Source organism: Bos indicus, chromosome 2, assembly GCF_029378745.1.
Source record: "Bos indicus isolate NIAB-ARS_2022 breed Sahiwal x Tharparkar chromosome 2, NIAB-ARS_B.indTharparkar_mat_pri_1.0, whole genome shotgun sequence".
Classification (NCBI taxonomy): Eukaryota; Metazoa; Chordata; class Mammalia; order Artiodactyla; family Bovidae; genus Bos; species Bos indicus.
The window spans coordinates 71,803,410-71,827,091 of NC_091761.1; the positions used below are offsets into that span (position 1 = coordinate 71,803,410).

The 23,682-nt window shown below is 38.6% G+C and overlaps 1 protein-coding gene and 1 non-coding gene across 4 annotated transcripts in view; both read left to right on the top strand.

The window, feature by feature from the left end:
• EPB41L5 (erythrocyte membrane protein band 4.1 like 5) overlaps nt 1-23,682 on the top strand; it is a 169,233-nt gene that overhangs the window by 105,948 nt on the left and 39,603 nt on the right. For all 3 annotated transcript variants that reach the window (XM_019973958.2, XM_019973967.2, XM_070768966.1), the window contains 2 exons: nt 12,391-12,542; nt 17,834-17,931. In XM_019973958.2, the coding sequence (XP_019829517.1) occupies nt 12,391-12,542; nt 17,834-17,931 (250 nt within the window). The remainder of the gene's footprint in view (nt 1-12,390; nt 12,543-17,833; nt 17,932-23,682) is intronic.
• LOC139179305 (U4 spliceosomal RNA) lies at nt 8,430-8,567 on the top strand. Its single transcript, XR_011563661.1, has one exon. It is a non-coding gene; the product is annotated as a U4 spliceosomal RNA (small nuclear RNA).

Here is a 23,682-nt window from a genome sequence, read left to right on the forward strand (position 1 = left end):
CTGGTTGGATCTCCTTGCAGTCCATGGGACTCTGAAGAGTCTTCTCCAACACCACAGTTCAAAAGCATCAATTCTTTGGCACTCAGCTTTCTTTATAGTCCAACTCTCACATACATACATGAATACTGGCTTTGACTAGACGGACCTTTGTTGGCAAAATAATGTCTCTGCTTTTTAATATGCTGTCTAGGTTGACCATAGCTTTTCTTCCAAGGAGCAAGCATCTTTTAATTTCATGGCTGCAGTCACCATCTGCAGTGATTTTGGAGCCCCCCCAAAAGAGTCTGGCACTGTTTCCATTGTTTTTCCATCTTTTTGCCATGAAGTGACATGACTTGATGCCATGATCTTAGTTTTGTGAATGTTGAGTTTTAAGCCAACTTTTTCACTCTCTTCTTTGACTTTCATCAAGAGATTCTTTAGTTCTTGTTCACTTTTTGCCATAAGGATGGTGTCATCTGTGTATCTGAGGTTATTGATTTTTTTCCCAGAAGTCTTAATTCCAGCTTGTGCTTCATCCAGCCTGGCATTTCACATGATGTACTCTGTATATATAAAGCTGAAACTCCAATACTTTGGCCACCTGATGCAAAGAGCTGACTCATTTGAAAAGACGCTGATGCTGAGAAAGATTGAAGGCAGGAGGAGAAGGGGACAACAGAGGATGAGATGGTTAGATGGCTTCACCGACTCAATAGACATGAGTTTGAGTAAACTCTGGAAGTTGGTGATGGACAGGGAGGCCTGGCATGCTGCAGTCTGTAGGGTCGCAAAGAGTTGGACACAGCTGAACGATTGAACTGAACTGAACTCTGTATATAAGTTAAATAAGCAGGGTTACAACACAGAGCCTTGAGGTACTCCTTTCCCGATTTGGAACCAGTCTGTTGTTCGATGTCTATTTCTAACTGTTGCTTCTTGACCTATATATGGATTTCTCAGGAGGCAGATAAGGTGGTCTGGTATTCCCATCTCTCAAAGAATTTTCCACAGTTTGTTGTGATCCACACAGTCAAAGGCTTTGGCATAGTCAATAAAGCAGAAGTAGATGTTTTTCTGGAAGTCCCTTGCTTTTTCAATGATGCAGCACATGTTGGCAATTTGATCTCTGCTTCCTTTGCCTTTTCTAAATCCAGCTTGAATATCTGGAATTTCACGGTTCACGTACTGTTGAAGCCTGTCTTGGAGAATTTTGAGCATTACTTTGCTAGCATGTGAGATGAGTGCAATTGTGTGGTAGTTTGAACATTCTTTGGCATTGCTTTTCTTTGGAATTAGAATGAAATCTGACCTTTTCCAGTCCTGTGGCCACTGCTGAGTTTTCCAAATTTGCTGACATATTGAGTGCAGCACTTTTACAGCATCACCTTTTAGGATTTGAAATAGCTCAGCTGGAATTCCATCACTTCCATTAGCTTTTTTCATAATGATGCTTCCTAAGGCCCACTTGACTTGAGTATGATCTCATCTTGACCTAAGCAATGTATACCTGGAAATGTATTTCCAAGTAAAATCCCAATCCAAGATCATGAGCATGAGGACTTATGCATATGAATTTGGGGTGGGGCACAGTTTAACCCATAACATGCGTGCTTTTAAACCATTTTTCTTCAGAAATTCCAAAATAATTCAACATTCTTTTAGATATGAACTTCTATTTCATTTCTGATTCATGAAGCTTTTAATCTTACTTTTGAGTACTGTGGACTATTTGTGTCCCTCCAAAATTCATACGTTGAGATCTAGTCCCCAGTCTGATGGTATTTGGAGGTAAGACCTTTGGGAAGTGATTTGATGAAGGTGGACTTAAGCCCTGGTGAATGGGATTAGTGCCCTTGTAAAAGAGACCCCAGAGTGCTCCCTCATTTCTTTCTGCCACATGAGGACGCAGCAAACAGATAGTCTCTAAACTAAAAAGAGGGCCCTCACCAAATACTGTATGTGCTGGTAAGACTTGGCAACAAGTCTAGAACTAGACTAGAACTGGGAGAAATAAAGTTCTGTTGTTAATAAGCTACCCAGTCTATGGTATTTCTGTTAATGTAGCCTGAACAGGCTAAGACATATGGGTGTAGTTAAAATAAAAAATTTCTATCATATGTCCATCTTAGGACCACAGGAAATGAACTACCAATTCTTATATTATTTTGTCCAAAAATATTTGTATCCATATTTTTTAAAATTTATGGTGAAAATTTCAAGATTATATATAGGTCCAACATATGGTGAACCACGGCATTCTCATCAGTCAGCTTCAACAAACTCCTGTATTCTATCATTTTTGTTTCATCTCTTCCTCGTCACCACCATCATCTCTTCTCTTGATGTTGTTAACCTTATTTAAAAAGAAAAAAGCCTCTCAAGTTGCACTGATTCACATTTAGAAAGGATAACCATTGGAGAAGTACAAAAAGACTTGAAAATGAGCTGAATAGATGGTTTTACACTAATAGATTTTTACAACTGTTGAAAAGTGCCTGAAGTACCTTTACTCCCATGGTTTCCAAGTGAGTTCCAAGTGAGAAACCCTTCTAATTAAATTTATCTGGGAATTCCAAATAAAATCTCATTAAAAAGTTACCAGGGGAAACCAAAACTCTACCATCTGCTCCACTTTCTGTGTAGCTCATTTGAGTCTGAAATCCTTTGGGCTCTGTAGAACACATGTTGATGACCACAGTGAAGGAAGCTGTTTGAAAGTGTACAGCCACGTGGTTGCAGAGATAGGACTGGGACACAGCGGTCTTGACTTGCAAAGAAGCTCTCTTTGTTCTTACTGTCTCTCTCATCAATTTTTGAAAGTTTTTTTTTTTTTCTTATTTGTGTCCCAGACCCAGAGTGATTAAAGCACGGCCTTCATTCCTCTAGGAAGGCAGGCAGCAGTGGCAGTTTGTTTCCTTCCGCCTCACTCAGTATTAGGTCAAGAAAATAAAAATGTCTACATTGACCTTTGAACTTTGCCACAGCAGATAAATTGAAAATCTTGTTCTTTAAAAAACTGTTGGAGGGCTTCCCTGATGGCTCAGTGGTAAAGAATCCATCTTCCAATGCAGGAGACATGGATTCGATCCCTGGTCTGGGAGGATCCCACATGCCATGGAGCAACTAAGCCCGTGTTCCCCATCTGTGGAGGCTGTGCTCTAGAGCCTAGGAACCACAGCTACTGAAGCCCGCTCGCCCTAGAGCCCACGCTCCACAATAAGAGAAGCCACCACAAGGAGAAGCCTCTGCACTGCAACTAGAGGGTAGCCCCCACTCGCCATTATTAGAGAAAAGCCTGCACAGCAGCGAAGACCCAGCACAGCCAAATAAATAAATAAAATTATAAAAAACATAACTGTTAGAATACTTGCTCTAGATGATTTTTTTTTTTTTTTTTACCGTTTGGCTGTACTTCGCAGCATGCAGGATTTTAGTTCCCTGACCAGGGATCGAACCTACACCCCTTTAAGTGGAGTCTTAACTGCTGGACTGCCAGGGAAGTCCATGAATTGTTTTCGTATTTCATTTTCCTGTTGTTCATTTCATGAATAAAGATACATAGTTGATTTTTGTATATTGATGTTGTATCCTGCAACTTTGTTGTTTCAAATTGAACTAGATTATTTTTAGTTTTGAAATCCTAAATTTGACTAAGGTTTTTACATATTTAAAAATGTTTGTACACATTATAAAATTCATTTATTGGGACTTCCCTGGTGGTCCAGTGATTAAGGATCTGCCTGCCAAGGCAAGGAATACAAGTTTCAATTTCTGGTCCTCGAAGGTTCCACATGCCGTGAAGCTACTAAGCTCATGCACCACAACTATTGAATCCGTGCCCTAGGGCTTGTGAACCGCAGCTATTCAAGCCTGAGCACAGCAGAGCCTGTACTCCACAACGTAAGCCGCCGCAATGAGGAGCCCATGTACCTTAGCTAGAGAGTGACGCTCGCTTTCTGTGATTAGAGAAAGGTCGAGAGCAGCCACAAAGACCCAGCTTGGCCAAAAAGTAAATAAAATTTAAAAGTTCATTTATGGTAAATGTACAAGTCCATGATTTTTAGAAATGTATAAAATTGTACAATCACTACAGTCTAGTTTTAGAACATTTTCATGATCTCCAAAAGTTCAGTCTTTATAAATTTTACTTTCCTAGACATTTTGTATGAATGAAATTATACAGTATACAAGGTTTTATGTCTGGTTTTCTAGAATAATTTTCAGATTTATCCATGTATTCTAATGTGCTCCTTTCAGTTGCTGATTAATAATGCATTTTATGGATATACAGTGTTTTGTTTATACATTCACCAGTTGTTGGAAATTTGTATTTTTTCCATGTTCTGGCTGTCAATAATGTTATAAGCATTCCTGTACATATCTTAGTGTGGACATAAAATGTCATTTCTCTTGAATAGACTCCTAGGAGGGAAATTGCTGGGTTGTATGGTGAATTTATATTTTAACTTTTAAAGGAATTGACAACGTTTTTCCGGAGAGGAAATGCTTGAATGTTCCAGGTCTTCACATCCTAGCCAACATTTGTGATTTTCTGTCTTTTTGATTACAGCTGTTTAAGAGAGTGAATAGTGGCATTTCCTTGTTTTGAGTTGCATTTTCCAGAGGGCTACTGATGTTGAGCATCTTTTCATGTGCTTGTCAGCCATTAATCGATTGATTGTCTTTGCAGGAATGTCTATTTGAAACTTTTGCTCATTTTTATATGAGTTATTTATCTTTTTGATATTAAGAGTTCTTTGTATATGTTGGATACCAGTTCCTTATGAGAGACTGATTTGCAAAATTTTTCATTTCATCTGTGACTTCTCTCTTCATTTCAATCAACAGTGTTTTTTTGAAGCTCAAGCATTACATTGTGATGAAGTCCAATTTCCCATTTTTTTTTTTTATGGGTGGTACCTTTGGTATCATATCTGAGAACATTTTGCCAAACCCAAATCACAAAGATCTTTTCCTCCTGTGTTTTTTTCAGATATTTATTGTTTCAGCTCTTAACATTTCAGTGTGTTATCCATGTTGATTTAACTTTTGTGTCGTGTGAGGTAAGGGTCTAAATTCACATTTTTGCATGTATTTTTAGTTGTTTTGACACCAGTTGTTGAATGCCTATTCTTTTATGCATTGATTTGTCTTGGCAAAAATCAACCATAAGCATTATGAATTCCGAACTCTCAATTTCATTCTGTTGATTTACATATCTATTAAAAAATTTATTTATTTATTTTTGGCTGTGCTGGGTCTTCATTGCTGCACAGGCTTTCACTAGTTGTGGTGAGCTAGTTGTATTCTTTATTATGGTGCTTGGGTTTCTCATTATGGTGGCTTCTTTTGTTGTGGAGCATGGGTTCTAGGCACGTGGGCTTCAGTAGTTGAGTACATGGGCCCAGTAGTTGTGGTTCCCAGGCTCTAGAACACAGGCTCAGTAGTTGTGGTGCAGGGGCTGAGTTGCTCTGTGGCATATGGGATCTTCTCAGACCAAGGATCAAACCCATGTCTCCTGTCTTGGCAGGCGGATTCTTCACCACTGAGCCACTAGGGAACCCCCTACATACCTATTTTTGTGCCAATACCACACTGTCTTAATAACTGTGGTTTTATAGCAAGTTGCAGTATATATCCTCCAATTTTCTTCTTTTCCAGAATGCACTTGGTTGTTCTAGCTTCTGAATTTTCACATTTTTTTCATCTAATTCATGAACATAAAGTATAAAGTGTCTTTCTGTTTATTTAGATATCCTTTATTTATTATAGTTTTAAGTGTATAAGCTCTGCATGTGTGCTCAATCACTTCAGTCATGTCCAGCTTTTTCGACCTTATGGACTCGAACCTGCCAGGTTCCTCTGTCTATGGAGTTCTCCAGGCAAGAATACTGGAGTGGGTTGCCATACTTTTCTCCAGGGGATCTTTCCTACCCAGGGATTGAATCCAAGTCTCTTGTGTTTGCTGCATTGGCACGAGGGTTCTTTACCACAAGTGCCATGTGGGAAGCCCAACAAGCTCTGCATATCCTTTATTAAATTTATTCCTGTTTTTATTCTTTTGATGGTAACAATTATTTTAATAATAGTAACAGAATTATTGTAATCTCAGTTTTCTATTGTTCATTGCTAGTGTATAGGCATAATTGAATTTTGTGTGTTGATCTTGTGTCCTGCCTCCTTGCTGAACTTGTTTATTACTTTCCAGGAGCGTTTTGTGGATTCCATTGACTTTTCTACATACAGGATTCTGTCATCTGCACATAAAAACCTCTTCCTTTGTATCTCTTTCTTTCTAGTTTGGGCCCTTAATTTACTCTGCCTTTTTTTCTTACTGCACCTTTTAAAACCTTCTGTGTATTGTTGAATAGAAGTGATAAGAGTGGAATCTTTGTCTTGTTTCTGACTTACAAGAGAAATAATTTGGTCATTCATCATTCAGTGTAATGTTGTACTATGCTGTGCTTAGTTGTGACCCCATAAACCCACCAGGCTTCTCTGTCCATGGAACTCTGCAGGCAAGAACACTGGGGTGGGTTGTCATGCCCTCATCCAGGGGATCTTCCCAACCCAGGGATTGAACCCAGGCCTCCCACATTGCAGGTGGATTCTTTACCGTCTGAGCCACCAGGGAAGCCCCAATGTAATGTTAGCTGTTGATTTTTTTGTGTGTGTATTTCCTTTATCAGTTTGAAGATATTCTTATCTATTCTTAGTTTGTTGAGAGTTTTACCATTAGTGTTGTTGGATTTTGTCACATGCTTTTTCTGTATCTATTGAGATGATCATGTGGTTTGTTTCTATTAATATGTAGTATTACATTAATTGATTTTGGAATGTTAAACTAACTTTGCATTCCTGTGAAAAGTCCCAGTTGATCATGGTGGACAGTCCTTTTTCTTCCTTGCTTGATTTCTTGTTGTATGTTTGGTATTGCTCCACTGTCAGGATAATCATGGGCTCATAGAATGACTTGGAGAATGTTGCCTTTCCTCTATTTGTAAAATAGTTTGTTGATGGTTAGAATTATTTCTTCTTTTAAATATTTGATAGAATTTTTCACGAGGTTCTCTGGGTCTGAGCTTCTCTTTGTGAGAAGATTTTTAATTACCAGTTAATGTCTATACTTTTCTGCATCTATTCAGACTTTCTGTTTTCCTGGAGTGAGCTGTGGTGGTTTGTGGCTTTCAAGGAATTTTTGCGTATCGTCTAAGTTGTTGAGTTTATTGGTGTACAATTCATAATATTCCCTTCTATCTTGTTAATGTTTGTAGTGTCTGTAGTGATGTCACTATTCCCATTCCTGATATTGTATATACATATTCTTATTTTTCTTTTTATCAGTCTAGCTACAAATTATTAATACATAAATCAATTATTACATTGAGCTCAAAGAACTAGTTCTCAGTTTAATTCATTTTCTCTATTATTTTTCCTTTTATCTTTATTATTTCTTGCCTTCCTCTTCCTTTGCATTTAATATGCTCTTTTTGTAATTTATCAAGGTATAAACTGAGGTCATTGATTTGAAAACTTTGTTCTAATGTAGATGTTTAATATTATAAGTATTCCTCTAATTATTATTTTAGTAGAATCCTACAAATACAGATGTGTTATGCGCTTTTTTTTTTTTGATGTGTTATGCTTTTGCTTTCATTAGTTTAAAATTCTTTTCTAATTTTCCTTTTCATATCTTTTTTGATCCAGTGGTTATTTAGAAGTACATTATATAGTTTCCAAATATTTGGCGATTTTCCAAGGAACTTTTTGTTTTGATTTATAATTTATGTTCCAGTCAAAGAACATACATACTTTGTATGATTTGAGTCCTTTTGAATTTAACTCTTGTTTTATGGCCCAGAGTATGACCTGTCTTAGTGATTATTCTGTATGCCCTTAAGATCATGTGTTTTGATGTTTTGGGTAGAGTATTTTCTAAATGTCAGTCAAGTAAAGTTGGTGGTTAGTGATGTTCACATCCACTATATCCTTGCTGATTTTCTGTTCTATCACTTATTGAAAGAAGGGTGTTGAAATCTCCAACCATAATTGATTTGTTTGTTACTCTTTGCAGTTCTTTCAGTTTTCGCTCCATGCATTTTATTTTATTTTATTTTTTTTCATGCATTTTAAAATGCCGCCATTAAGTTAATAAATATTTAGGATTTTTATGTTCTCTTGATTAAATGACCCCTTTATCCTTATGAAGTGATCATCTTCATTTTAAGTACTATTCTTTGCTCTTAACTCTACTTTGATATCAATATGTTCACTGTAGCTTTCTTTTGACTAGTGTTAGCATAGTGTATCTTTTTCTGTCCTTTTATTTTTTATCTTTGTTAATTTGTTTCTTCATAATTAAATTGTTTCATGTAGGCACCACATAACTGGGTTTTGCTTTTTAAATTTTAACTGATAGTCTCTGCATTTGAAAATTGTTATGTTTCATCTTTGCACAGTGGCAGTATAGTCAATGAGGTTTATCCATGGCACAGTTATTGTTAATTGAAAACTTTTCCCAATCCTCTGCAGTGATGACTTGAAATAGAGTTGACATTGGCAATTTTTTTAAAGTATCAAATTATTGACTATACTGGGTCTTCGCTGAGGCATGTTGGCTCTTTAATGGGCACGTGGGATCTTAGTTGTGGCATGTGGCATCTTAGGTCCCTGATCAGGGGTTGAGCCCAGCTACCCTGCCTTGGAAACTCAGAGTCTTAGCCACTGGACCACTTAGGAAAGTCCTGACATTGGCAATTTTTGACAGTCTCTGCAGAGATTGATTTTTTTTAATGGTATGTTTATACTGTTTCCTTTTAATATGATTATTGGTATGATTGAGTCTGTCATCCTGCTGTTTGTTGTCTGTCCCATATGTTTCTTGTTTCCATCTTCTTCTTTTTTCATTAATTTTTAAAAAATTTCCTTTATGTCCTTTTCTTATTCCTTAGCTATAACTCTTTGGTGTGTTTTTTTTTTTAACTTTAATGGTTACTTTAGCATTTATCAGTCAACGTTCAAGGAATATTATACTGTTTCATGTGTAGTATAACAACTTTACAGTAGCGTGCTTCTATTTCTCCTCTCCTAGCCTTTTTACCGTCATTTGCCAAACATTTTTCTTCTATGTGTGTTTTAGACCCTATAATACATTGTTCATTTTACTTCTACCTGTATGTTTCCCTTTAATATTTTTTTAGTGCTGGTCTTTTGGTCATGAATTCCTATTGTCTGTCTTCTTTTTTAAGATTTAATTCATACTGTTTACCCATTCACAGCCAACAATTCAGTGTTTTTAGCACTTTCATAGAATTGCGCAACCTTTATTACAGTTTTACTTTAGAATATTTTGCCCCTCACTAAAAAAACCCAAAAAAAACCCACTTAGTATTCTTGCCTGGGAAATCCTATGGATAGAGGAACCTGGCAGCCTACAGTCCACAGGGTTGCAAAAGAGTCGAACACAACTTGTTGACTAACCAACAAAAAAGAAACCCCATATCCACTATCAGTTGTTCTTCTCCACACTCACTCACCCTTTTGGTAAGGGAGGGATCCTCTACCCTAAATACTGTTAAATGGCCCAACATACAATGCCCAGCCCTGACAGCAGTTTACTAAACATATATACTCATGGCTCTAAGGAGGACAAAACCTCACAACAATGGGGATGCATCATGTCTCTCTTGGGAGCAAAGTGAACAAACATGGGCTTTTTTGGGAGGCAGGCTTTATAGGAATGTGAGAATGAGTTAACCCCTTGTTTCCCACCAGGGGATATGATTGGCTTGTCTGAATAATTTCACAGGCTGGCAGAGAAATGAAACTTATTGATTAAGAATCTGGTAGGATGCAGCTGGTACAGTTTTGGAACCTTTTTCACTGGGAGGGCATATCTATCTGATGAGAGTTGGGAAGCTCATGGTTGGGCCTTGGGGGCCCATGAGGCTCAGGGACATCAAGACAGCCTTTTTATGGAATCCTAATTTCAGACCTTAAACCACAGCAGTTAATCTCCATTCCTCTCTAGCTTCTGACAACCACTAATCTACTTTCTGTGTTTGTGAACTTGTTTTTTCTAGACATTTCATATAAATGGCCTCATATGATATGTGGTATTTTGTGTCTGACTTTTTTCCCTTAACGTTGTATTTTCAAGGGTCATAGCGTGTTTCAGTACATGACTCCTTTTCTTGCTGATTATTATGCCATTCAGTGTTCTTGCCTGGAAAATCCCAGGGACGGGAAAGCCTGGTGGGCTGCTGTCTATGGGGTCACACAGAGTTGGACACCACTGAAGCGACTTAGCAGCAGCAGCAGCAGAGGAGGCTAGGAGAAGGCAATGGCAACCCACTCCAGTGCTCTTGCCTGGAGAATCCCATGGATGGAGGAGCCTGGTGGGCTGCAGTCCATGGGGTCGCTAGGAGTCAGATACGACTGAGCGTCTTCACTTTCACTTTTCACTTTCGTGCATTGGAGAAGGAAATGGCAACCCACTCCAGTGTTCTTGCCTGGAGAATCCCAGGGATGGCAGAGCGTGGTGGACTGCCATCTATGGGATCGCACAGAGTCGGACACAACTGAAGCGACTTAGCAGCAGCAACAGCATGGACAGATCATGTTTTATTTATCTGTTCCTCAGTTAATAGGCATTTCCACTTTTTTGCCTATTATGAATAGTGACTCCATGAACATTTGGGTACACATCTCTGAGTGTATGTTTGTTTTCACTTTTCTTTGGTGTATATATAGGTTTTCCTTTGTTTTTGAAAGCTTTTTGGCTGGATATAAAATTTGGATTGGTAGGCTTTTATTCTTTACATATCTTTGAGATACTCCTCCACTGTCCTCTAGTTTGCATTATTTCTGATAAGAAATCTGCTGTCCTCCTTATCTTATTCTTTTTGAATGTACAATGTTTTGGCTGCTTTTAAATTTTTCTTTTCATCATTGGTTTTAAGCAGTGTGGTTACAATGTGCTTTGGTGTAGTTTTCTTCATGTTTTTTGTGTCTAGAGTTTCCTGAAATTCTTGAATCTGTGGGTTTATAGTTTTCATCAGATTTGTAAGTATCAGTCATCTTTTTCTTCAAATACTTTTTCTCCCCTCCCTTTTTCGCCCCTCCCCCCACCACCCCAGGACTGTATCTAGTCAGTTATTCATGTAGTTGGTTGCTTGAAGTTGGCCCACAAAGAAGAACTGACATTTTCATTTGGGAGGTAATCCTTTTTCCCTGTGTGTTTTATTTTGGATAGTTTTTATTGCTGTGCCTTTAAATTCAGTATCTTTTAAAAAATCTAATCTGCTGTCCACCTCACCCAATATATTTTCCATCTTAGATATTGTGGTTTTCATCTCTAGAATCTTGGTTTGAGTCTTTTTTGTATGTTGTAATTTCTGCTTAGCTTTTTGAGCATATGAAATACAGCTCTAATAACAGTTTTTAGTGTCTTTCTCTGCTAATCCTAACATGCTGATTTCTGTTGATTGATTTTTCTTTTTAGTATGGATGTCTTTTTCTGCCTCTTAGCATTTCTAATAATCTCTGACTAGATACCTGACATTTTGAAGTTTACATTGTTGGATACCAGATCATTTTGTATTCCTTTCAGTCTTGAGATTTGTTTTAGAATGCAGTTAAATTACTTGGAAACACTTTGATCCTTTCAGCTCTTTCTTTTATGATGTGTTAAGTGGATTTGTCACAAGGCTGTCTGGATAAATTATTCTCTACTCCTGAGGCAGGATCTTTTTCATACTCAGTACCCTTGTTATGTGTTTTTATAGTGTGTAAAGAAGGACACTGTGGCCCAGCATGAGTGCCACTAATTCTTTCCGAAGCCACACAGAAGGAGGAAATCCTTTTGGATGGTTCTTTTCCCAGTCTCAGGAGTTTCCTTCCACATGTTCCCTGATCAGTACCCTACTGCATCTTGAGGGGAGCCTTCTGCAGACCTCCAGGATTCTCTCCTGCCTGGTACCCTGTCCAGTGAACTTCAGCTGTCCTGGTCTCCCTGGACTGTCAGCCACAGGACGTCTCTGTGCCCCACCTCACTGTAATCTCTGTATTATAACATGGAGATTCTCTTAAAACAAGGACTCCTCATTGTTTTCTGAATCTCAGAATTTCTGCCTTTTTGTTGTCTGATGTCTAATATCTTGAGAATTGTTTATTTTCCCCTTAGGTTATTTCAGTTGGGAAGCTAAATTCAGCCCCTTCTTCTCCAATTTGGAAGGAAGAGAATCTGCCCAAAGGTTTTGACAGATGAATAAACCACTTGGCATATGAACTCTTACATGATTTTTTTTTTCCTTAAATGACTTTTTTTCCAACAGATTTTTATTAGTGTTTTAAATTCTTTTCATGATAAATGTCTTGATCTAAGTATATTTTCTGTTACCTTTACAGCTTGCCTCTGAAGCTTGATTTGCTAGATAGTCCAGACTTACTGGAAACAACCATTAATGAGGTAGCTGGGGCACCTGACACCATGGACACCTCCCAAGCCCCAGGTGAAGTGAGCACAGCCACCAGGCAGGCTGGGTTAGAGGGACCTGAAGGTGAGTGCAGGAGTGAGTAAATGTTCTGTGTGATATCAGTGACAGTAGTCTATGTCTTTTGAAATGAGCTGTTTGTCAGTCACTTCAAGAGTATTTTATGCAGCAGCAGTTGAATTTGAAATTTTAATGTAGAATAGACATTAAACATAATTTAAACATAAAACATAATTTAATTTAAACATTAAACATAATTTAAATATTAAACATAATTTAGTGTTATGCCTTCTTGTCTTTTTGGCTTAAGCGTCCATTGAAATGTTTAAGATCACATAACTGATACCATTAAACATTTGTGTCATTTATAAGTCATTAAACATTTTTTAATTTTCAAATTTTCTTTTTGTTTCTTGAGTGAAAATCAAGAGAAAAATGTTTCCTTAGAGATTATCTAGGGCACAGGATTGAACAAATGTTTGGACATTCCTTTAGTGCATAGGAAATATTTTGTTATTAATGAGAGCTGTTGTTGCCCAGACCCACAAAAATAAATAATCAAGAAAGAATGCTGCTCTCCTTAACTTTTTAAAAGGTTAAAAGGAAATAAGAAATTGCACATATTTCTATCTATTTGTGAGTTTGGTTTGATATTAAAACATAACTGTCTTTAAACAAAAGCTTTCTGTTGAATTTCAGTGTAAGTGTGATCATTTAAAAGCAGCTTATGTTTACATGGCTCTTGGCAATTTTGATTTCTTTTTCTAAAATTAAGCACCGTCTTTTAAACAACTTATAGAAAATTGCCAGTGAGTATGCTGTTCTCTCTGAAGAGTGTAAAATACAGCAGTAGGATTTAGTAATTTAGAAAGATGTGATGAAAAATTTCACAGTGCTTCTGGTTCATAGAACATGCTGAATTACTGCTGGTAGTGGGCTTTCCTGGTGGCTCAGAGGTTAAAGCATCTGCCAGCAATGCGGGAGACCTGGGTTCTATCCCTGGGTCAGGAAGATCCCCTGGAGAAGGAAATGGCAACCCACTCCAGTATTCTTGCCTGGAGAATCCCATGGATGGAGGAGCCTGGTGGGCTACAGTCCACGGGGTCACAAAAGAGTTGGACACGACTCAGCAGCTTGACTTTCACTTTCAGTTGGTTTAAAAAATCTGTTCTTTTGTTCCTGAAGTAACTACTACAAATGCACTGTTAAATGTTTTGGCATGTTATATATTATGTTTTTATTGACAGCTACCATATTTAAATTGTTTTTCTGAGTCTGAGGTCTGGGAAACATAAATTCAGTTCAGTTCAGTTCAGTTGCTCAATCATGTCCAACTCTTTGCGACCCCATGAATTGCAGCACGCCAGGCCTCCCTGTTCATTGCCAACTCCCAGAGTTCACTCAAACTCAAGTCCATCGAGTCGGTGATGCCATCCAGCCATCTCATCCTGTGTCGTCCCCTTCTCCTCCTGCCCCCAATCCCTCCCAGCATCAGAATCTTTTCCAGTGAGTCAACTCTTCGCATGAGGTGGCCAAAGTACTGGAGTTTCAGCTTTAGCATCATTCCTTCCAAAGAACACCCAGGACTGACCTCCTTTAGAATGGACTGGTTGGATCTCCTTGCAGTCCAAGGGACTCTCAAGAGTCTTCTCCAATACCATAGTTCAAAAACATCAGTTCTTTGGCGCTCAGCTTTCTTTACAGTCCAACTCTCACATCCATACATGACCACTGGAAAAAAACCATAGCCTTGACTAGACGGACCTTTGTTGGCAAAGTAATGTCTCTGCTTTTGAATATGCTGCCTAGGTTGGTCATAACTTTCCTTCCAAGGAGTAAGCGTCTTTTAATTTCATGGCTGCAGTCACCATCTGCATAGATTTTGGAGCCCCCAAAAATAAAGTCTGACACTGTTTCCACTGTTTCCCCATCTATTTCCCATGAAGTGATGGGACCAGATGCCATGATCTTAGTTTTCTGAATGTTCAGCTTTAAGCCAACTTTTTCACTCTCCACTTTTACTTTCATCAAGAGACTTTTTAGTTCCTCCTCACTTTCTGCCATAAGGGTGGTGTCAAACATAAATTAGCTTTGATTTATTCATAATTTCAGAATGATGTTCTAATTTGATTTTTTAAAAGTAAGAGTTATCGGGTTAAGAAAACATCTCTGTTACTCAGAGCACCTTGTTTTATTTTACTTTGCAAATATTGTGCTTTTTTGCAAAATGACAGTTTGTGGCAACCGTATATTGTCAGGTAATGGGTAGCATTTTTTAGCAATAAAGTATTTTTTAACTAAAGTATGCACATTATTTTTTTAAACATAATGCTATTGCATGTTTAATAAGTAGACTACAATATAGTACAAACATAACTTACATGCACTGGGAAACCAGGCAATTCACATGACTCACTTCACTGTGGTGATCCAGAGCTGAACCCACAGTATCTCCAACGAATGCCAATATTTCTCATGTACTTTTTTTGCAGCAATTGTTTTTGGTTATTTTCCAGTTTTCACAGCCTTGCTCTGGACTCTGTCTCTTGTTAGAAATAGTCACTCTTTGTCACTAGAAAGATGTGATATGTAACAGATAGAGGCCATCAGTGTTTAGATCCAGCCAGAAGTAAGACTAGCTTAATGTGAAGTATTTTCGGGATTAAAATAAAAAGTCTCCTTTATAGAATGGCAACATTGATTCTATTTTCATTTTATGTCTGTCCATTGTATGTATTAAAAGATGCTTAAATTAAAATTTTAATTTAATTAATTAATTTGGAAGAAAATCTGTGACAAACTGAGATAGCATATTAAAAAACTGAGACATTACTTTGCCGACAAAGGTCTGTCTAGTCAAAGCTATGAATTTTCCAGTAGTCATGTATAGATGCAAGAGTTGGACCGTAAAGAAGACTGAACACCAGAAAATTGATGCTTTTGAGCTGTGGTGTTGGAGAAGACTCTTGAGAGTCCCTAGGACTGTAGGTAGATCAAATCAGTCAATCCTAAAGGAAATCAATCCTGACCATTCATTGGAAGGACTGATGCTGAAGTTGAAGCTCCAACACTTTGGCCACCTGATGCAAAGAGTCAACTCATTAGAAAAGACTCTCATGCTGGGAAAGATTGAAGGCGGGAGGAGAAGGGGACAATAGAGGATGAGATGGTTCGATGGCAACACTGAGTCAGTGAACATGAGTTTGAGCAAGCTCCAGAAGATGGTGAAGGACAGGGAAGCCTAGTGTGCTGCAGTCCATGGGGTTGCAAAGAGTTGGACACCACGAAGCAACTGAATAACAACAACAGTTATCTGGATTTGAAAAGTGTTTAAAATTCTTTCAGCACTGCAGTAGTGTTGTATGAACAATCAACGTTTATTTAATACATACTTTCTAGGAGATTATATTGATTTTGAGGAATTTGGTAGAACAAACTAAGGATGCTTAGAAAGGACAAGACCAAATGAGACTTAATAGTTTCAAATACTCAGAAGCCTTTTATATCAGGGAATTTATGTCACTTTCTTACTGAATCTTCAATCAGCAGTTTGAAAATATAGCAAAGCCAAATTGAAATGAGTTTAGGGAAGAATCTTTTAAACTGTTCTTGCCATATATCAGACATAGATATCTTACAGTGAGTGGGCTCCATTACAGAAACTATTCAGGCAGCGCTTAAATACTGTTGGAAGTTATGACAGAAGAAATTCTTGAATCATGTAGGGGTTTCATTAGTAAGACTTATCCAGTTGAGACTCAGAACATTTGCTCAGTGTCAATCAATGAAGCTAGAGCATTTTGATATTAAGAATTAAGGTCTTATACCAAGATATGAATCTTGGTGTCCAATTTATTCTATATTTTCTTTTGGTGATGATGTCAAAACCCTGATTGACTTAGGTAAATAGTTAATAAATAGTAACATAAGAAAGAAAAGCATTTAGCCTACAGTCTCAGGATATTTCTCAGCCAAACAGAAATAGTAGAATAAGCTTTATTTTAACCAGTTCTCCCTCACCAGCACAAGCCAGCAGTATTAATTTAACAGCATAAGCTGAAGTGTTGTGGTCCCAGCATCATCATGTTAAAATTTAGTGTCAAATCATTTGAAGCATAAGAAAAGCAAGAGGTGGCAATTAAGTAAGAAAATGAATATGGAAGACTTTGTGATTAATGTTGAATTAGTGATTCTGTTTTGATTGTACATTAAAATCACCTAGAGGGTTTTAAAAACTACAAGTGCCACTCAAAGCTGGTGCACTGGGAGAACCCTGAGGGATGGGATGGGGAGGGAAATGGAAGGAGGGGTTCAGGGTGGGGGACACATGTACACACCCATGGCTGATTCATGTCAATGTATGGCAAAAAACACTACAGTATTGTGAAATAATTAGCCTTCAATTAAAAAAAAAAAAAAAAAAAAACTCCTAGTGCCATAAAACTGCCTTCAGAAATCTGATATTGTTATTCTAGGGTCAGCTCTGGGATCAGTGTATCTTAAAAGTTCCCAACCTGATTCTAATGTGTAGCCAAGGGCCAGATTTACAGAGTTAATTGATGAACACTTTAGAAGATCTCTCTGACTGAGAGGAAATGACTTCATAGTTTTCCCTCCTTTCTTCTCCTTGATTGCTTAGAAATTATTTAGCATTCAGTAGCTTTTTTGGTTATTTGGACAATGTATAAATTCAAATTCCTACCAAATTGATTCCTGCACAATAAGAACACCTAACAGTTGTTAGTGGAAATAGAATTCATTGTATTTAATGTATCATCTTTTCAGTGGTTGGAGGATTTTACTTGTATTGTACAGCCTGGTTGCAGGTAGTGAAGATAAGATGCTTGTCCTGCATCACACCTGACTGGTGTCACCAGTATGTGATAGGTTGAGTCAGTGAGTTAATAAATGTGTGTTCTTCATCAGTTTAGTTTTAGGCCCCATACAGTCAGGAAACAAGGAGAAGAAACAGCTAGGTGCTAAGGTTTTGCAGGAGGAGCTTGGGTTGTACTTAGGAAGGAAGGGTGGTGTCACAGGTGCTCTGTGCCTTTTCTTTGAATCTTTTAGCTGGTGAGCTAGCTTAACCCCTCGTGCCATGGAGAGTCTACATCGAGTGGCATTTTAGGAGCAGAGCAGATACAGGAAATGTTCCTGTTTAGGTTAACTCTTACTCAAATCAATGGTGAGTTTCCTGGTTATAGAAGGAATGTCTGGTCCAAGGTGATACGGATTATTACCTTTTATTGATGGTAACTGGTATTGAGGGGAGGCAGTGAAGAAAGCCTGAGTCTGTACACTTACAAGCTGTGACAGCATGGCAGACTAAGTGGCTATTTTCCTTTTTTGTTTTCCTCCAGCATTCATAGATGCCTCAGAGAAGCTCAAACACCTTGAAATGGAAAACAGTCCTGTGCCAGCTCCTCACCCTAACGTGGATGTTAATATTAACAACCAGGTATTCAGAGATCTCCTTTGCATGCCTGTCGTACAGCCCCAGACTTCCCAGAAATGTTTTCCATCCAAAGCTAATACTTTTTCTTTTCTTTCACTGGGAAATCTATCTGTGCCGAAGTCTTAAAACTTGTTATATAATTTTAAAAGGTGAAATTTGTAGATATTTAGGAGGAAACTTTGGAGAAGGAAATGGCAACCCACTCCAGTATTCTTGCCTGGAAAAGTCCATGGATGGAGGAGCTTGGTGGGCTGCAATCCATGGAATCGCAAAGAATCGGACACGGCTGAGCGACTTCACTTTCACTTTCACTATGAAGGCAATGGCACCCCACTCCCGTACTCTTGCCTGGAAAATCCCATGGGCAGAGGAGCCTGGTGGGCTGCAGTCCATGGGGTCGCTAGGAGTCGGGCACGACTGAGCGACTTCCCTTTCACTTTTCACTTTCACACATTGGAGAAGGAAATGGCAACCCACTCCAGTGTTCTTGCCTGGAGAATCCCAGGAATGGGGGAGCCTGGTGGGCTGCCGTCTATGGGGTCGCACAGAGTCGGACACGACTGAAGTGACTTAGCAGTAGCAGGAGAAAACTTGGACAGCAATGTTAAGAATTATAAGGTCATCTCATGTTTTTTCTTTAGATTCAGCCCATCCCTTCTCTAATTATGTTCAGTGAGTCTTGATTTAGTTGAAAAAATTAATTGAAAGCCTTTTAAATTGTAAACAGATTTGTTTGGAAGGGAACTGCTCTGTAATAACTGAGGATGAGATGCTAAAGCATCATCCCTCATACCATTCACCATCCTGTCCTCTTGGAATCTTTAGGCATGTTGTGGGGTGACATACCAGTTAAACCAATTAAACCTCAGTTAACTATTTGTAATTAAATTTTTTTATTATTTCTACATTAAATAACTTATAGCAGTAACTATAGTGGGAATAGGATAAAAATAATTGTCCCCAATAATGGAAGAGTGAATTTTAGGTAATAATCTGGAGACAGCGTTTTATTTTTTTCCTATATCTAGGCAATAGATAACAAAGACCTGCTGAATGAATTTTGTTTTGGCTTGATTTTAAAGAGGAAAAAGGAACATCTGACTTGCAGTTCTCTTTCATCCTTGGATAACTAGCTGGACTTCTTCAGAGACCAGTATGGAGCACAGAGTGACTTTCTTCTTTCCTTCATAGTCATTGTATAACTATGTCCTTTATAATGTGTCTCTTTTTTTTTCCATCCTATTACATTTTTCATTGAAATGTCTTTTAGAAGCTGATTCAATTTCAGAAAGCCTTTCCGTTTTTGACCCCTCAGTAATTCTCAATTATATGGTCTCTTTCCTTCACATTGTCAGTTTTTCTACTGTCTTTGCAAGGTAGGGGAATGCAGGGTCAAAGTCAGAGGGTTAACTGAAAGCTTTCAATGAAAGCTTAGGTGGTTGACAGTTTGATAAAAATTTAGTGGAGGCCTGGAGTGATCCTGAAGAAGATTAAGGCCCAGTAAATCCTGACAGGGAGTTGAAGGGTAATTGTTGCCCAGGAAATTCATTGAGCGGCTGCTTGTTTTTTGGCAATATTCACTGCATATTTACCAGAGGATCTATTAGATTAGTTATGAAACCTTGGAAGAGTAAGTATAAGTGTGGGTTCAAGACAGGAAAGGGAATATGAGAGAGGGTTAGGTGAAGGATGGTGTGCCATGAAGTTTTTGGGGCTCACATAGCTAGGAAGATAATAGCTAATATTTGGTGAGGGCTTACTCTATGTCAGGCAGAAATAATAAGAAAGAATTCATTGCTATACTGACAAATAAGAGATGTCAGACTACCCTACCTCAGCTCTTCAACTAGTGCTGTGTACAGGTTTGTCGACTGGAAAAAAAAAAAAAAAGCACAACCTAAAAGTTGAGAGTTATGTGTTATCTGACAGACATTCTTAGGACTTCAAGCTTGGGAGACAATATCTCAAATAACCCTGAGAGACTGCTTCAAAGAGGGGAGGAGGAGCCCGGATTCATAAGAGTTTTTGCAACAAAGACCTGGTCATAATCATCAAAAGATTAGTGTTAATAAAAGAAAACCAGCTATCTCACATTAAGGAATTTAGTACTTTTCTATGTATTGATGTTCAGTCTCTTAAGTCATGTCTAACTCTTTGTCACCCCATGAATTGCAGCACACCAGTCTTCCTTGTTCTTCAGTGCCTCCTGGAGTTTACTCAAACTAATGTCCATTGAGTTGGTGATGCCATCCAACCATCTCATCCTCTGTCGCCCGCTTCTCCTCTTGCCCTCAGGATCTTCTTTAGTGACTCAGCTCTTCACATCACATGGCCAAAGTATTGGAGCTTCATCTTCATCAGTCCTTCCAATAGTATTCAGGGTTGATTTCCTTTAGGATTAACTGGTTTAATCTCCTTGCAGTCCAAGGGACTGTCAAGAGTCTTCTCCATCACTCAATTTGAAAGCATCAGTTCTTCAGCACTCAGCCTTCTTTAGGGTCCAACTCTTAGATCCATACATGACTATTGTAAAAACCCCAGCTTTGTCTGTACACACCTTTGTTGGCAAAGTGATGTCTCTGCTTTTTAATATGCTGTCTAGGCTTGTCAGAGCTTTTCTTCTAGGGAGCAAGTGTCTTTTAATTTTGTGGCTGCAGTTAACATCCATAGTGATTTTGGAGCTCAAGAAAATAAAATTTGTCACTCCTTACACTTTTCCCCATCTATTTGGCATGAAGTGATAGTACTGGATGCCATGATCTTCGTTTTTTCAATGTTGAATTTTAAGCCAGGTTTTTCACTCTTCTCTTTCACTTTCATCAAGAGGCTCTTTAGTTTCTCTTTGCTTTCTGCCATTAGAGTGGTATCATCTGCATATCTGAGGTTGTTGATATGATCCAGGCAATCTTAATTCCAGCTTGTGAGTCATACATCCCAGCATTTCGCATGATGTACTCTGCATATAAGTTAAATAAACAGGGTTACTATACACAGCCTTGATGTACTCCTTTCCCAATTTTGAACCAATCCATTGACCCTATAGACTGTAGCCTGCCAGGCTTCTCTGTCCATGGAATTCTCAAGGCAAGAATATTGGAGTGGGTTACATTCCCTTCTCCAGGGGAATCTTCCCAACCCAGGGATCAAACCTGGATCTCCTGCATTGCAGGCCAGGGAAGCCCTTGGTTTACTGTGTATAGGAATAGGTGAGAGTCTGGGCTCACTGCAGTCATTCCTGTGATACGCACGTCAGCTGTCTGGGGCTAGCATCGTGAGTGTTCTCAGAAGCACCATCAGGGTGGCTGCAGAGGCTGACTACTACGTGGGCTTCACAGTGGGCTGGTTGGTTGTCTCCATCCTGAGTTCCTTTAGGGCTCACTGTCCAGTGGCTGAAATGTACTGGCTTGATGGCTGCAGCATCCTTTGTTTACCGATACAGCAGCAGTCTCAAGTTGATTCATGTGTTTTCTTATATCTCATGGTGCTGGATCTTAGTTGCAGCACATGGGATCTTTTAGTTACAGCTTGTGGGATCTTTTTCCCTGACCAGGGATTGAACCAGGGCCCTCTGTATTGGGAGTAAGGAGTCTTAGCCCCTGGACCAGCATGGAAGTTCCCTTGATTCATGTTTTATTTATATGACACACTTTTAATCCACTCTGATTTCTCTACCTCTGCCACTAACTGTTAATGTTTGCTTAAGGAATGCAAATTAATCTTAATATCAGCTTTACTAAGTATAGTAATTTTAGGATGAAAAGCCTATTGTAAATAAAATATACTCTAAAGCAAAGTGTCAGATGTTGGATGTTTAGCTCTAAAAATTGGGTAACTGAGAAGCTCTTAGGTTAATGGAATTTTCAGATGGCAGTAAGTGGAAAGTACAGTGTGAAAGGCAAAATCAGGATCTATGAATACTTTGAAAGGCTGGAATCATGGGTTGGATTTAAGACTGTATATCATGACAAGTCTGACACAAATGTAGGGGTTAGGATCAAGAGGTAGAATGTAATAGGTATGTGTAAAAAAAGTTTGTAAACAGTATGAAGTGTAACTGCTGAAACATATCCGTTGTATTAACTGAAAGGGCTTAAAAGGGGAGCTCCAACCATAGTATTAAAAAGGAAGAGAGATAAACATGATTTCGGAAAACTAAAGTGGTTTGAGAAGAGGAGTACAGTGAAGAATCTTGAAGCACAGTTGTAATGAGGCTCAGCAGTCTCAGGAAAGAACACTTCAGTTATCTGAGGAGCTATGATATAACAGGAAGTAAAGTATTGATAACTGGTTTTTTAACAGTCTTGGAGAAGAGCTAAGGTCAGTGAGTGATGAAATTAGGCAGATTTCACCTCAGTGTAAGAAAACACATCCTAACACACCTGGGAATTGAACAGATAGCTAAGAAAGCAGCAGATTCCCTAATGTGGGAAGTTCCTCAGGCTAAGACTGAGGTCAGCCTTTGGATATTTTGGAGGTTGGATGTACTTGGAGGTTGGAGCATTCTTGCCACCTTGGGACACCCTGAATCTTGGGTTCATTGTTGGGATTCTTTCCCTTTCTGGGTGCCTCCTGGTATGGGGAATGTGTTCACAGTGTCTGCCTGATCTGTGTCTTTGGAGTCCTTTAGGGCTTATGCTGTGTCAAGACTTGAAGACTTTTCAGTTACCTTCCTCCTCTTAATTACTTGAGACAATTCCAGAATTTTCTTTATCTTCAAATTTGAAGAATAATTTTTTTTCTTGGTCCTTGATCAGAAAATTTTTAAAATGCTTAAAGTAACAAAATATAAGCTGCATTTGTTAGTGAGGATGGGGACGTGATTAAGGCATGACCTTTAGCAGCTTGTCTTTTTAGTGTAAAGGTTTAAAAGAAAGGCGTGATGACTATGTTCTCTTGACCACAAGTTGGCAGCCTCTTTCATTAAAGGTCAGTAAATATTTCAGTCATAGTAGCCATACAGTCTCTGTCATTGTACTCAACTGTGCCACCATGGCATGACCATGGCCATAGCCATGTGGGCCTGGGCGTAGCCGTGTTCCAGTAGAGTTTACTTACTAAAACAGATGGAGGGCCAGGTGTGACCTGTAGGTTGTCTTTCTCTTTTTGTTGGGAATGTAATACTACAGCAGATTGCTGCCACATGTGACTTGGAATAATCTTTGTCACTTTTAATCTTTTTTTTTTGTACCCAAACCTTAAGAAGGTATAACCAAAAAGTATATCAAAAATAAAAATCTGCACTCTGAAGAAAACAAAGGAGAAAGATGCATTTATTACCTGGATTTTGACCCACGAACCTTAGAACTCAAGACTGTGAACGTAGTAAGTTCTGAGTTGCTGACAAATTTAAGTGTTTTTCATGGGATAAATACAGGAGTTATTTGTTGTTGTTGGCTGATTAGTTGCCGGGTGGTCTTCTTTCTTATTTAGATCAGAGCAGCTGAGTCAGGGGAACAAGGAAGCATAGAGCTGCCATGAACAGACTTGCATGGGGGCTTGGCTGGTGTCCTGTGCCAACCTTTGGGAAGAGTTGTACATCCCCATGAGGTTAGGTTAAGTGTCCTCTGTGTGCCTACATTGGCTGTCTTCATTCTGTCCCTGAAATAAGTGACTCCAAATGTTTCAGTTTGGTTCTATAAGTAGTTAACTTTCTTTCCCTCTACCCTCAATTTGGACACAAAAGTGTGGCAGTTGGTCTGACCCCCCTTTGGGAAATTGAGTCAGTCTTCAGATGTTAGCCACACAAAGGCCACA